This window comes from Corvus cornix, chromosome 2 (genome assembly GCF_000738735.6).
Source record: "Corvus cornix cornix isolate S_Up_H32 chromosome 2, ASM73873v5, whole genome shotgun sequence".
Lineage (NCBI taxonomy): Eukaryota > Metazoa > Chordata > Aves > Passeriformes > Corvidae > Corvus > Corvus cornix.
The window spans coordinates 56,993,394-57,007,918 of record NC_046333.1 but is presented as its reverse complement, the minus strand read 5'-3'; the positions used below and the strand labels follow the sequence as shown (position 1 = coordinate 57,007,918).

The window sequence follows — 14,525 nt, the reverse complement described above, 5'->3', positions numbered from 1 at the left end:
GGCTAATGGTTAATTGGGTGTGGTGGACAAGTAAGAGGCACCAAGTCAACTTACCTAGGATGCCCCTGTCTGTTTAAATAGAAGCAATTTTTAGGGTCAGTTGATTTAAAACTTTCAGCCATGGTTTAACAAAAATTTACACACAGATGTGCCCTGTACTGTAAGGTTTGTTTCCTTTCAAAAAACTGATACATGAATACTTTTTGTAAATCAGACATAGGATCCTGAATGTGAGGGTACCATGTGTGCAGCTGCACATGGCTCATCCCAGTTGAATTCAACCCTGCACATGCTGGGTTTGCTTGTCTGCTTTTCTTTGTAGTGTTTAACAGGAGTACTATCAAATCAGTCACTGTGTGTGATTTGATTATTAGTGCTGACCCTCCAGACTTTCTTGATGATCTTTTGATTGTGATATCTGAGCACTGCAGTCTAAAAGATATGTAGGTGATGTTGAGGGCAGCTGCAGGTCATTTTTTTGCAGTGTCCACCTGGTCTTGGAGGAAAAATAAAATGCCTTTTCCTTCCAGACAACTGGAAGATGGGGAACTGTGGGAAAATAGGATGCACTTCAAAAAAGTCAAACATTTTCTCAGAATTTCAATGGAAAGTTTTAATATCAGGTGAATTCCTTTGTTTGCAGTGTTGAGTTGTACTCTGTTAGGACTGTATAAAAGGGGGCAAGTATCAGTCTGTCACAAAGGCCAGCTGAGCTGTCTGGCCCTTAGAGCAAGAATCATTGTTTGGTGCAGTTTTAGACTCCTCACTTAGGCTGCAAATATTAAGGATACAGGACTTTAATGTAAATTAGTGTAAATAATTTAAATAAATGTTAATTTAATTTACATTTAATGTAAAATGTACATTAAAATATGGTGTGATTATATCCACAGTCTGAAGACTGTAATCATAATTCAGAAGATGACATCATTAAAGATGCTTTCCTGTTGCATTTTGACCCCGCTCTGAACAATGATTCATTTACTGGGACAGTGACTACTTAGAGCAATGTTTCTGGATGGGCTTTAACCTAAAAAAATAAGAAAGAAAAAAATGATTAAACAGCTCTATTAGTTCTGATTTTCAGTTCAGTTCAGATTAAGGCTGCTGTTTAGATCTCTAAACATGGATAAGATGCTTTAGCTGTTAATGATCTTTTTCTCTCTATGAAATGATATATGTGAAAAATAAACCAGAACCATCTCCTTGATTTATAATAAAATCTTTTTGGTAGATCCAGTGATGTAAGTGTATGGTTGACATTAGCAGCTACCATCTGGGTTGCTGAATGATATTTTATTGGAGTAAATATTAATTTTTTTCCCTATTATTTCTTTTTTTGTTGTTGGCTGCTGAAAACAGGCACATCCATAAGTCTTGATAATGATGTTTGGTCTCTAAAGGCTGAATCAAAGCAGTTAATGTTATGAGTGCAATACATGCTGAAAGACCATCTTTTTTGTTTTGTTTAGCCTACGAGCCCTAAGTTTGGAAAAGCAGACTCATATGAAAAACTGGAAAAACTAGGGGAAGGGTCCTATGCTACAGTATACAAAGGAAAAAGCAAGTAAGTGGTGTTTTCTTTTCATTTAATTTTGTGTGTAAATGAAGATAAGCAGAAAGTATCAACTAATACTGCTGAACACGTACATAGATCCCTGTGAATCAAAGTGCTACTGACTGCCATGTGCTCTGGTGAAAGAGGCTGAGACCATATTGCACAGGCAACATATTGCCTTCACATTAGAACAAGATGATGTCCTTGTTAATCTGATGTTTTGTTTGCACTTTAATGTTGTACTACTTTCTTGGTATCCATACCAAATTAATTTCTAGGGGTAAAAGCAAAATATACTGTCAAGTAGAGTTTTGTGATGGTCTGAGAGCAATGCTGAATATATGTGATAAGTTGTTAATCTTTTGTTTATCATTATTATAAAACTTTAATAAAACAACATGAAGGGAATGAATGGAATTTTGGACTACTCTAGGTTTAGTTTGTTTACAAGAGTTTATTTACAATCATTGCAACTACTCTACCTCAAAATAATCTACTCTATACATGTTAAATATGTTTTCAGCCACTTTAATGTCATTTGTTACAGTCTTTTTATCCCCAAATGCCCTAAGTCCTTCTATATTGCATAAAATAACTCAGTAAACATGCTTAAAATATTCTTCAGCCAGTGCTTACATTGAGACTTACCTGTTGTGAAGCAGAGTGTCTTGTGCCATTTCACATATTTAATCAACTTTGCATAATCAGATTTCCAATAATTATAAAGCAGTTTTGAAAGAAGGATTTGGTACATGTGATATCTTTATTATATCTTTACTTTGGCCAGTCAGTGATACGAGGCGACTGTGCCATTCCAGTGGAGAATATCACAATGGTCATGGGACAGAATAACTACTGGAACATTTTCCAGGATCATTAACTTGGTTAGGTACTGAAAATTATCTTTTTTCACTGAATATTTGTAATAAACCAGAATGAGAGTTTCCTCATCTCTCAGTAGCTTAGGTATTGATGAGCATAATGACAGCTGATAGGAATAAAAACATGTTCTAAATGCAGAAAAAATATTCACACTTATGTCATGCCACTGCAGGTATTGGCTTTCACTGGCAGCTTTCTTCAAGGAAATGCTATTGCATTGTGTTGTTAATGGCTCAGTTATGCATTACCATAAGTTCCAGACATTATACACGTGTAAGCTTTTTATTGGGGTCTATGTAATATGAGAAAACTGTATAGATTTCAGCTTGTGCCTTATTGCTAAAACCCTTTAGCAAAATCACAGTATCTGATGACAGTCAGCCCATATGTCTCGGCTTTCAGTAAGACTGAGCTAAGGCAACAGAGTCATTGGATGTCCTGTCAGTCAGTGGAACAGACTGAAATTTAGAAAAAAATCAAAACCCTTCCCTGAAGCTATTGCATTAATAGTGACTTGTGAACATGTTATGAAATGTAGATTGGTCAGAAATATTCATTTTAGTAGAGTTGCCTGCAAATCTGAAAGAAATACTTCAGTGATTTTAATGGTACTTGTAGAGTAAATTGAAATTACTGGGCACACTGCGTTCTCTATCATAAGTAGCTCACTCTGAATAAGTAGTGAGAGTCGTAACAATTATGTACAACTTTGTCCTGTTGCTTTGTAACATCATCTTCAAGGTCTTTAAAATGTGTTCTTAAAAAAAATATGTGTTACTAGAGTGTGGATAAGAATTCATATGCAGAGACCATTCCTACTGTTATAGTAGTATTCCTTCACCAGTTTGAATTTGACTTATTTTTTTTCCCACTGAGAATTGAATAATTTCCATATTATCCAGCACTATCCAGATTCAGCACGTCCAGTCGAGACTTCTGTTTCTTGAACTAGAGAGGCAGTTCAATTACTTCACAGCAGGTAGAGGTTGTATTTTGAGAACTTGGGAAACACTACAGGTGTTATCTGCTATTTCAAAAGGACTTGTTTGTTGAGGTAATGTAGCCCTGTTACCTCTTCTGTCCCTGTGAGAAGTTGAGGAATCTCTGACCTAGGTGGTATCCCCAAAGAAGAAAGTGCATCACTGCTGTGATACACTCTTGGGAAATGTAGGTAGACAGGTGTGGGGCAAATGGATGGGCCAACACTGGCTCTGGTCCATCCCTAGAGGTATTTAAAAGATGTGCAAGTGTGGCACTTAGGGACATATTTTAGAGGTGGGCTTGGCTGTTTTGGGTTAGTGGTTGGACTCAATGATAGAGGTCTTTTCCAGCCTAAACAATTCCATGATTCTATGGCTGGGACCTGAACCTGGCTGCTGCTTTTCAGGCAGGTTGACTCTGACTGTTTACAGTTTTATCTTAAAATGATACAGGGATAGATAGAGATTTTTTTTTCCAGATTCTCATATGGGTACATAGGGTGAGACTGTGATATGCATCACTGTGTTCCTCTACCTGCAGACTCAGTGGGAATACAAATGAGCAAGAGGGGTCTGTTTATTTTGGTATGTGCCCAGTTTGACTGCTGAAGGATTAAGCTCTCATGGCGCAATGCAGAATGAAGACACGTGATGGAAAAGCTGGAGCTGGTAATATGTAACAAGTGGATTTTGGCCATAATGTTTGAAAATCCCTGATGACTAACTCTAATGCTTGGTTTTTTGTTTTGCCAAAATGTTTCTGAGATGTGTCCTTAACGGTAGTTGAAGATGGAAAAATTAAGATTGTATTGAGCTGAATGATGCTTTGTACTCTGAATTATTTTGCTCAATATTTGTCACCAGCCGCATGTGGCATCTAGGAGTGTTTGTGTGTTTTTTATGCGTTTCCTGAGAGACATTTCAGCTTTTAAAATTATTTCCCCTGCTGATCATAATGATGGAATAAAACATTCTTAATCTTAGCATACTATTTGGAGAGTCTAAAAGATACATACTTGCCTGAAAAGACACTAAATCAGCCATTCCCTTCCTAAAATTTAAAGTAATATGTGCAGTAACTTGCTTTCAGAACAATCCTGGCTTTTTTACACCTTGGAGCAGGATAAATGGTACCAAGCCCTTGTCTTCCTATAAAACCCATTGCTTTTCTATACTTTTGAGCATCTCTGGTAGTATTCCAGGAAAGCGAAATGAAATGGGCTCATTCCTTTTACTGGATGACGGATTTCTCTTTTTGTTGTCAGATAAAAATGAATCCCTGGGGTGAAGAAGTGGCAGAGTGAACAAGACTTTGTTATTGAGGAAAGTGAAGCAGTATTCACTTAGGCTGGGCTTTTTTGTTTATAGGAAAAACAACCAAGCAGTCATTTCTTTCTGGCTGACAGTTGCATCAATAGGCAAATCTATTTGATTTCATGTGTTGCACATCAGACGTGTATAATGAAACTCATCTTGGCATATTCATTTTCTACTTTCATTCAGGCTAGATTCTCATATTTTACTTAGTTGTATAAAATCCCAAGAGGCTTCTTACTGCATGAAATTCTGATGATTTTGAAAGGATTTATTTTAATGTAAAATTTTGGAGAAGTGGGCCGAGTAATTTGCTGATAACACTATAAAAAATGATGCAAGGTCCACTGACTCTGTATTTGATTAACACCTTGGACATTTGCCATACAGTAGGTGCAAAGCAATGGGTGCCCTTTGAATTCCTATACCTTGTCACTGTGTGGTTGAGCTGAGGAAGTGCTGTCTGTCTGCATATTGACATGTGTGTCTTCCTGCTGCTGTTGACCCTCTTCCCTCTTGACCTTGATTATAAATTTACCTGAACATACAGCAGTGGGATCTGGCTTGATCTGTGGCACATAAATGTTGATGTGAGTTGTGAGTCTGGAGATGAAGCTGGTGACAGCACAAGGGAGCTGCTGCCAACCAGAGCCCCTTGCAAAGCAGCGTGGAGGCCTTGCGGTCCCCCACTGGGAAGTCTGCATATTGCACTTAAAGGAAAAACCTGTGCTTTTGGCAATATTTTGAGTTGGCGTGCTTTCCATCCTCTCCCACTGTGTTCAGTTGCCCTTCAAGGCAAAGAATTAAAAAAGATTGCCTCGGTTAAAGTGATGTGATCTGTGGCTGCTGCTTGCACAGCATGTGTCTGTGTTTTGAGAGGCACACCAGTGTATCTCCACTGTGCTCTTGATCTGCTTCTTGAATGCCCATGTGTTTTTTTACCCTACCTTTACTTTTTTGGGCACCTTTACCAAATTGCATGTTCTCATAGTATTACAAAAATGTGTAGAATTTGTAACAGCTCAACCAAGACATTTTTGCCTAATTTCCCTATCACAAAATTACATCATTTCTGTTTATCCTTAATAAAATACTAGTTCTAATGAATTCTGGTCCCTATCCTTTTAAACTATTAATATGAGAAATCAGCAGAGCACAGAGCAGAGCACAGTAAAAGCTGGTGCTGCCAACAAGAGCTCAAAGGCTGCAGAGATAGGGCAGTCCTTCAGTCAAGGCACCTCCCCCATTTCAGTTCAAAATCTGAATTTTTTGTTTTCAAGGAGACTCCAACTTGTGCCCAAAGATAAAATGTATTTTTTCAGGGAGTCTGGGCATTTAACATTTATCTCCATCAAAGGCAGTACCTTTTACTATCCACCTTAAAAATCAGTAGGGAGTTCATGATGCAAAGTAGAGAGAAATCATGCTCAGGGAGGCATCATGCTCTTCATTGGCCATGGTTTCCATGCTGTGTTATTCTTGAGGCAGCAGGGAATCTTTGAATAATCAGTGAGAACTGCATCTATTTGTTATTGGCCTGACGTATTGCAGTGTGTGTTATGAATATAGGTGACCATCGTATTTCATAAATATGTGTGTGGATGGCTGCTCACAAGAAAAGGGATGGTTTGTGTATTTTGATTTTTATATTTATGATGCTGAAACCTTCACTGAGGATGACTGACAGGACTAATTGTTGTTCTGACTTTTGTTTTTGAAGTTGCAGAATTTATTTTACTTGTCATGAAACCTCCTTGACTCTCGGATTGTCTTTTGTGTTCAATCTGTTGCAAGTGCCATAAGCTTCTGATGGTCAATCTGCCATTTTTTAGTTATTCCCCAAGCTTTACTCCATGCCCATGTGAGGTGGTGTGTTCACAGGCTCCCTGATAAGTTTCATGTACAACAGTCCAGTTCACAGGAACATTTTTCTTCATGGTATGGCCAATTAATTTAGACTGATACTTCAAAATTACTCTGATTCATGTTGCCATAATGACCTAAAATTCCTTAACCTTTTCTTTATTTCTTGAAAATAGTGTGAAATTAGTGTTCTACAAATGGAACTCTTTTCATCTGAGGATAACAGATGGCTGGAAAAGGAATACATATTCATGGGTTATGAAAAGGCACTTTATGGTTACCAACTAGGCTTTCTTTTTTTTCCCCCCTCATTTTTCAACTGATTTTCTTAACTGATTTTTGTAGGCAAGTCATGACATGGGATTATAAAGTATGTACATAAACGCTTTTAAAAACCTCTAGCATTGCAACTCTTTAATAAAAATAAGAACTTCAAGTTGAACTAAATAGAAAACTAATAACAACTAGATGTTCAACTAAAATGCCAAGTGGTGGAAAAAATTATTAAAGTAGCGTAAGTACTAAAACAAGTTACTAGGATTCTAACTAGAAGATGAATCATTGACCATATTGATCACTTTCTGAGTGAATTTCTCAGCATTTAAAAGAAAGATTGGGAAAATTTTTCTCTGTAGTTGAATATATAAAAAGAACATTACACTATATATGCTGTGCTTCACCCTGCAAAGCAGTTTAAAGAAGTGACTTAGTATTATTATCTCGCATAGCAGGAGACAAAACTGAAGAAAGTAAGTCTATTATATTACTTATCAAGTATTGCCCTGGAAAACTTGGTAGAAAAACTAGAATAGAACATAGTTATATTACATATATGTGGTGGTTACTGGATAGTACCTTATTGGCCATATATGCATGATTGGAATGGTAGGGAAAATGCTGACGTAATTTGCCAGCTGCTGTTGTGCACCAATGCATTTTCCAGTTAGCTGAGCAGTGGCATCTCTAGGAGATCCCCTGTGACTGTCAGTGTGTGCAGTTGTAAGAGGCTGCCTTACTTATAAGGGATATCTCTATGTTTGTCTTCAACTTCTCTGTCTATAAGCATCAGTGGGGCCTGGAGAGATGTGAGGTGTGTGGAGGAGGAGGGTGCTCTGCATTGCTTTCCCTGTTGCCCATCCCAGGTGATTCCTTCTGGCAGGCATAGGTCAGGTCCAGGCCCTGTGCTTAGGTGAGCTGCTGAGTAGTTTGAGCTGATGTGGGCTGGGGGGTAGGGATGAGGGACCTGGAGGTAAACTCTTACCTGCTCCTGTTCAAGTGAGGGCTGCCACACTGTTTGTATGAGACTGCCTTGAGTCCTGAGTTCCAGTGACAGCACTAATTAATAATTTAAATCTTTCATCTCTCATGAAACTCTTTGATCTTATGTTTTTTCAGCCCTAATAAATGTCAGCACTATGAATTATCTTTAATCCACTGGTTTCTACTTAAGCAAGGTAACTTTTGTCTAGGATGAGGTTAAAGGTGGTGGGATTCAAAAAGAGAAATTCAGGGCCTGTGTTAGTCCCTTGAGAATTTACATTATAGGGCTTTAGCAGGACTGGGAGTGGCTTTTGTAAACTAGAAACATAAGTCCTTTTTAGTAAGAAAAATATAATATAAACTATGTTTACATTGAACTGTCTTTTATGATAATGATTAAAAGAAGTGCTTCCCTCAATGTGGAATTACTTATTCGTTGGTAGAATAATCAGAGGTGACTAATTCTACAGTGAATGTGCCTCTGTCAGGTTTCTTCAAAGGAAATTCTGGCAGAGCCTGATTTCATTAGGCCCCCACAGTTTGTTAGGAGTTTTAGGTGTCTGTTCATGACATTAATATCACTATAGAGTAGATCTAATCAGATATTCTTGAGGTTTGATCATCAAACTTTGAGCTTTTCCTGTAAATGTATTTTTAAAAATTGAAAGTTACTTTCCTTCATAAGAATTAGTTTCTTGAGATTTGTATCACACATTAGAGCATCATCCCAATACCATCTACTGATTTTTCTTTACAGAAGTGTTCCCAGCTTAGCACTTGCTCACATTATGAGCACAGCCTCAACTCCAGCCAGTGGTAAAACTCAGTATTAAATAAAGAGATTGAAATCAGAATTGGCAGATTTTATGTTAATTGACTCTTTTAAATGTGTATATTTAGAACATTTATTTCATCTAAATATATCTGAAGAACTTGAGAAAATAGTGGTGTTATACTCTTTTGTTCTCTATGTGGCCTCATCAGCATTATCCCCAGTGAAGCCAATTAACTCATCAGTTACTTTATATTCATCAGTATATGTTCTTAATGATGCATTAAAGCATTAAATAATTTCCAATCTTCTCTACTTTCTCATAAATAGTCATTTTTTATAAATGTATTTATTTTGGTAGTGTTGATATGTGCTGGTTTAGAAAATGCAGAATGACACATTATGTTAGCATTTTTTGTAATATCTGGCTTATTTGTATTTTTTATAATATGCAGACTTTTACTTTACTCTGCATAAAGCAATTTAGACTAATTTGTCTTTTGCCTACTTTGCATATATAATCAGAAATTTATTAGAAGAGATTATATAATGTTAAAGTGCTGAATTTCCATAAATCAGAAAACAGTCCATCAGCTGCGAGTGTTTTGCCTAGAGTAAAGTAGTTTTGTGTGAAGATTAGAGAGGCTTTAGGACTTCTGTACTTTCTCTGAAGGTTTCTAGATGAGAAAGAGAAAGTGAGTTAGTTTAGAAGGGAGGATGGCTTCAAAAATAGGAATTCTTTAGTCAATATTGTCCTTAATAGAAACTAATGAGGCAGTTGACAGGATGGGTGCAAGATGATAAGTGTAATCCTTGACCCAGTGAAGTGTATTGTTTTGAGAAGATGTGAAACTGTTTGCTTTGGACAGTGAGTAATAGAGGTGGTTTAATGAATCCTAGATGTTAAAAGAGTCAGCACTGTTGCCTTTTCACTGTCTAAGAGGCAGTCTGCTTGTCAGTTTTTCTACTTGTATTTGAAAGTAATGAAAATACTGAGCATACTTTGAAAGTTGGGGAAGATAAATGTGAAATAATATCTGGGAGGAGTTCCGCTACCCTTATCTGATCACTTCGGAAGTCTGCAAAGACAAGTATTGATAGGTTGCAGATGTAATTTTATCCAGGTTTCCTTTTTTCAGTGTTTCTAAGGAAATTGCCATATTATTTTGAGATGGCATCACAAGTTTCAGGGTGTATTTTCAAGACATAGCTGGCTTGATCCCATGACACATTGCTTCTCAAAAGGCAGACCCAGTTCTTATGTATTTTCTAGTGTTTTTTTCTTTTTTTCATGCCTTTATAATTTTTTAAAAATATGATTTAATTCTTTTTGAAAGGGCCAGTCTTCTCTTATTTAAGCTCTCTAAGCAGTCTCATTGTAAAGTCCAGCAGAAATGAGAGCAAATACAAGGCAGTGGCAGGAATGTGTGGCAAGGATTTAGCAGGAGAAACCTATACCCTGAGGCAGCCCTTAGCTCATCTCTTCAGCGTCATCTAACTGCATCCTGAGATTGCATCAGTGGGAGGATAATTAAAGGATGTGAATATACACCCTATCTCTTTAATTGATACTTCATAATTTCTCACATCTCCAGTTTTATATGCTTCTGTTTATAGAAAATTAAATGAAAAAAAAGATTTTAATGACTGAGTAGTAAATGAGAATAAGGAGGCTGTTGTATTATGGAAATTATAGATAGATACATTGGAGATAAATTATATTAAGGAGGAGAATGAAATCCCAGAGGAACAATACTTGAGATTAGTTTGATTATTTTGATAGTACTAATAGTTGCCATGATGTCTATCAAGATAATGACAGGTACCAATGACAAAGGGGCAATGATAACTAAAGAGCACAGCTCACCTACTGTGTTTACTTGTGAATTCTTTGAAATTAGTGCCATACTATTGCTGTTTGTGTTATTTATCACTCTTCATGAATCAATGGAATGTAGAACTTTAGATTAAAAAGAATATAAACTACACAATGCTGCATGTTATTTGTCTTTCTCTATCAAGAGACTCCACATCCGTTTCCTTAATACCTCTTTGATTTGCTTTTTTCCACTGTATTTTGCATTGCCTTCTCCGAACACAGCATCTGTTCTGTTCTTTATCTGCAAAATGATCTTGCTTTTCTTACTTAAATTTCTCCTGCAGTTATTTCATCTATTGCAAAATATTCAAGTTATCCAGATATCTAAGTAATATGTATGTGATAGGTAGGGTGGTGTATTGACAGAGGAATTGAAAACTACACATGTATATGAACTGCATGTCTGTCATCAGTCCTTCTGCTTTTAATATGATGCATTCTCCTGTCTAAGCATGACACATGAAGTTACTTGAGGCAAGGCTTATCTTTTTCTGATGCCGTAAGTTATATTTAAGTCCAAATAAAAAAATGTAAGGTAATTATAAGGAGAAATCCAGGAGAGTTAAGCTGATAGTTTTCTTTCAACAGTGACTAGTGGCCTGAGACTTGAACTGGTGACAGCCTGAAATATTATGAATAATTGGAAGGTGATGAGTAAACCATCCTTTGATACCCAGGGTTTCTTAACTTGCTCAGAGTCATTGTGCAACGTTCAGTATATGGCTAATGAGTTTTTGGTAATTATAAAAGAAGAATAATCAGAAGAAACAAGACAGTAGCCATCCGTCACTGGACTCATATAACTGCAAAAATTAAAAGCCTGAGGGGGAAAGATGAATTCAGAGTTGGTGGTTGTCCATATCATCTTGCTTTGAAATTTTAATGCATCTTCTAGGGCCATCCCTCTTGTAGTTCAGTAGGGAATTGCCTCCATGACTACAGGAGTGTAAAGGCTCCAATGCATCCTTGAGCTTTGTAACTGTAAAGGCTAATTTTGCTTTCACAGAAATAAATCTCAATAATAATAATAATAATAATAATAATAATTATAATAATGCCCCTGTATTATGCCTTTTTGGTAGTTTATCCTCACCATTGCTTGTCATACATGGGGAGTCTGTTAAAGTTTCATAGTATGAGTTTGTTCTTGAAGATGGTAATGAACATCAGCTTAGTTCAGTTTTTGGGAGATTTTATTTGATAAACTGAACCTACTGGATTTTTTTGCAAGGCCTGGAATGTAATTCATGTGTGGTGAAATTTTGAATGCTAAAAGTGAAACGAGCCAAATAGATTTTACACTAAAATGACCTTTTTAAAAGATTTGTCTCTTGGAGCACAAAATATTTTTAAACTTATAAATGAGAGTTATTATAATCTAAAAGTAGCCTGGGCCATGTAGTCAAGAATATGCCTCAGTAACAGTCCTGCCCTAGCAGGAAATGGCCAGAGTGACCTAAAAATTATTTCATTACTCAAACTTTGTACCTTTTTGAAGGCTATAATAATGTGCGCCATGCAGTGGGAAGGCGGTAATCAGTGTAAATCTGGATATAATGCAAGTGAAGTGGTTGATGAAAATCATATGCCTTTTTGTTTGAACAGTCTGATCAAATAATGAACAGATATTGTATAACCAAATTTTACAATGTGATAGTTCTTAACAAAGCTTCAGTAACAAAGCTGTGGTAGAAAGGAAACTGACTCACAGAAAACTGAGATCATTTCTTGGATTGCATCTGAGTCTGAAAATATAAAGTTGATATTATGGAAGCTATGAAGTGTTTCTTACAGTGCTATAAATGAATCACTGGCATTGACAGGAAGAAATTGAATAAGTACATGATAGGAAACAAGTTCTATTATGAGAAATACTGTTTCTGCTATAATTTTGGTTTTCTAAATTTTTCCTTCCCCTCCCCTCTTTCCCTTTCAGGGTAAATGGAAAGCTGGTGGCACTGAAGGTGATTAGGTTACAAGAAGAGGAAGGAACCCCATTTACTGCAATCAGGGAAGGTATGCACTCACATTTAGTGATCATATATGCGGGGCTTTTTGTAATTACATTGCACTTCTTATTTCTGTGCCATGCTACAGTGAATAGCTTGAGAATTCAAATTACGTGGTTACGTTCTCAGTAGGAAGAAACTTTGGTCCTTCAAAAACAAAGCCTCTTGTGTGGGAGTTCTTGTTAGAGAATGCAGCTCCACCTGTGCTTTGGCTCCTGTTAGATTTACTATACAAGCAAGTACTTAAGAGCACGTTTAAGGTGGGTGTGAGAAGTCACTCGAGAAGATGAGGGAACTGTGTAAGATGCGCTTCTTGCCTGCAGGCAGCACCTAGGATGAAGAGAGATGTAATTTTTCATATATATGCAGCATGAAGCATTGACAAGCATTTCTTGATAAAGGCAATCAAAAGATCAGGCAGCAAAACTACAGGCACCTTAGAAGCTGTGTGTAGTTTGCAACTAGCTTTTGTTTGTTTCTCCTTCCCCACGGACTCTAAGTTGCACGGCTTGGGAATGATTCTTATCTAGCGCGCTTGGAGATGCCTGTTAAGCTTTCTGCTCCACTCCTTTATCCTTCCTTGTCAGCCTCTCCTGGTCCCTAGTGACGACTGCTTTATCTGAGTCTGTGTCGAACTCCTTTGCAGAAATTGCTGAATATGCCTTCTCTGTGTGGGCCTCCTCTCTTAGAAGGAACTAAAAATGAGCCTTGGTAGAGAAATAATAAACTATTTACCATCACACCACTTATTCAGACTCAGCTGCAATTGGTAATGAACTAAAGAGATGAAACTGTTATGACTTTGAGGGACCATTTAAAATTGTACTATCAGCATAATTCCCAGGGTGAGATGGGCCAGGGAGGTGCCAGAACATCAGCCCTCACAGGGTCCACAGTTGGCCCTGCATGTAAGGTGCGTGGCTTCATGGTCATGACTGCCCCAGACACAGCAGCTATAGCTCCCTTGTGCTTTACTCCTGCCTGTGTTCCTGCTGCCTTCTGCATGCTGTATGTCTGTCTGTACAATGAGCCCATTCTGGAGTGGGCAGGGCAAAAAACCCCTTGTTTCATGTGATTGACATCTTGAAGTTAGAAGTCTCTAAACTACTGTGGATTTCCATCTGATTGACATCCTGAAGTTAGAAGTCTCTAAACTACTGTGGATTTCCATCCCAAGACTGTGCATTTTAAAGGTGGCTCTTTCACAAAGGAGGGAAAACCATGGGTGGCCAATTTATGAAGGAATTTCCTCAGTTCCTCTGTACTGCTTCATCTGAGTAGCAATTATTGAATGATCTGACACATTTATTCATAATAATATCTATTTTATCTGTGAGCTGTCTGTCCCTGCAGCTGTGCTGTGATAACAAGGTGAACAGAGGGTTACGGGTGCAGCTTTCAATATTTGTAATGCTGAGTTCAAGTTATAACAGTCTGTGTTTCAAATATGTTTATTGTTCTTCAGGTTTATAGTTGATATGGTACTGACTTAATAAGAGAATAGTAATTACGAATTTCTCGTGCCTTTTTAGTGACACTTAAAAGGTTTTTCAATGTGAGCTTGGTCTAGATGAAAGTTTATAGCATTATAACTGTCAAATGCAGTATAATCCCTTTTCCTTCATAAATAGTGTGTTGTGTGAGCTCAGTATAAAGAAGTATTTGTTAGGAATAAGAACAGAGATTTTTCCCACTTGATATTTTTTTAAAATTATAAAGGCATACTTGCATGAAAATACTTCTCACACTGCCATTGGAGAAGTTTTCTTTTTAGCTGTGACTACAATACTGTGATTGAAGCCAGTTAAAATTCTGGTGCTTTAATATTAGTAGAACAAAGGTCTTGTCTAGAAAAGCCCTTGAAGTTAATAATTAATACGGATTTAAGTGTGTGGTATCTCACTGATTTTGATAGGACTGTATGAATCCATTATATTTTTAAGTCTTCATCTAAGCTGAGACTAGATCCAAAGAGTATTAAGATAATAAAAACGTTTTTTCTCAACTC

The 14,525-nt window shown here is 37.0% G+C and overlaps 1 protein-coding gene across 5 annotated transcripts in view; it reads left to right on the top strand.

Moving 5' to 3' along the window:
* CDK14 (cyclin dependent kinase 14) overlaps window positions 1–14,525 on the top strand; it is a 319,768-nt gene that overhangs the window by 94,442 nt on the left and 210,801 nt on the right. For all 5 annotated transcript variants that reach the window (XM_010399183.3, XM_010399186.3, XM_010399187.4 and 2 more), the window contains 2 exons: window positions 1,473–1,567; window positions 12,445–12,524. In XM_010399183.3, coding sequence (XP_010397485.1) covers window positions 1,473–1,567; window positions 12,445–12,524 — 175 coding nt within the window. The remainder of the gene's footprint in view (window positions 1–1,472; window positions 1,568–12,444; window positions 12,525–14,525) is intronic.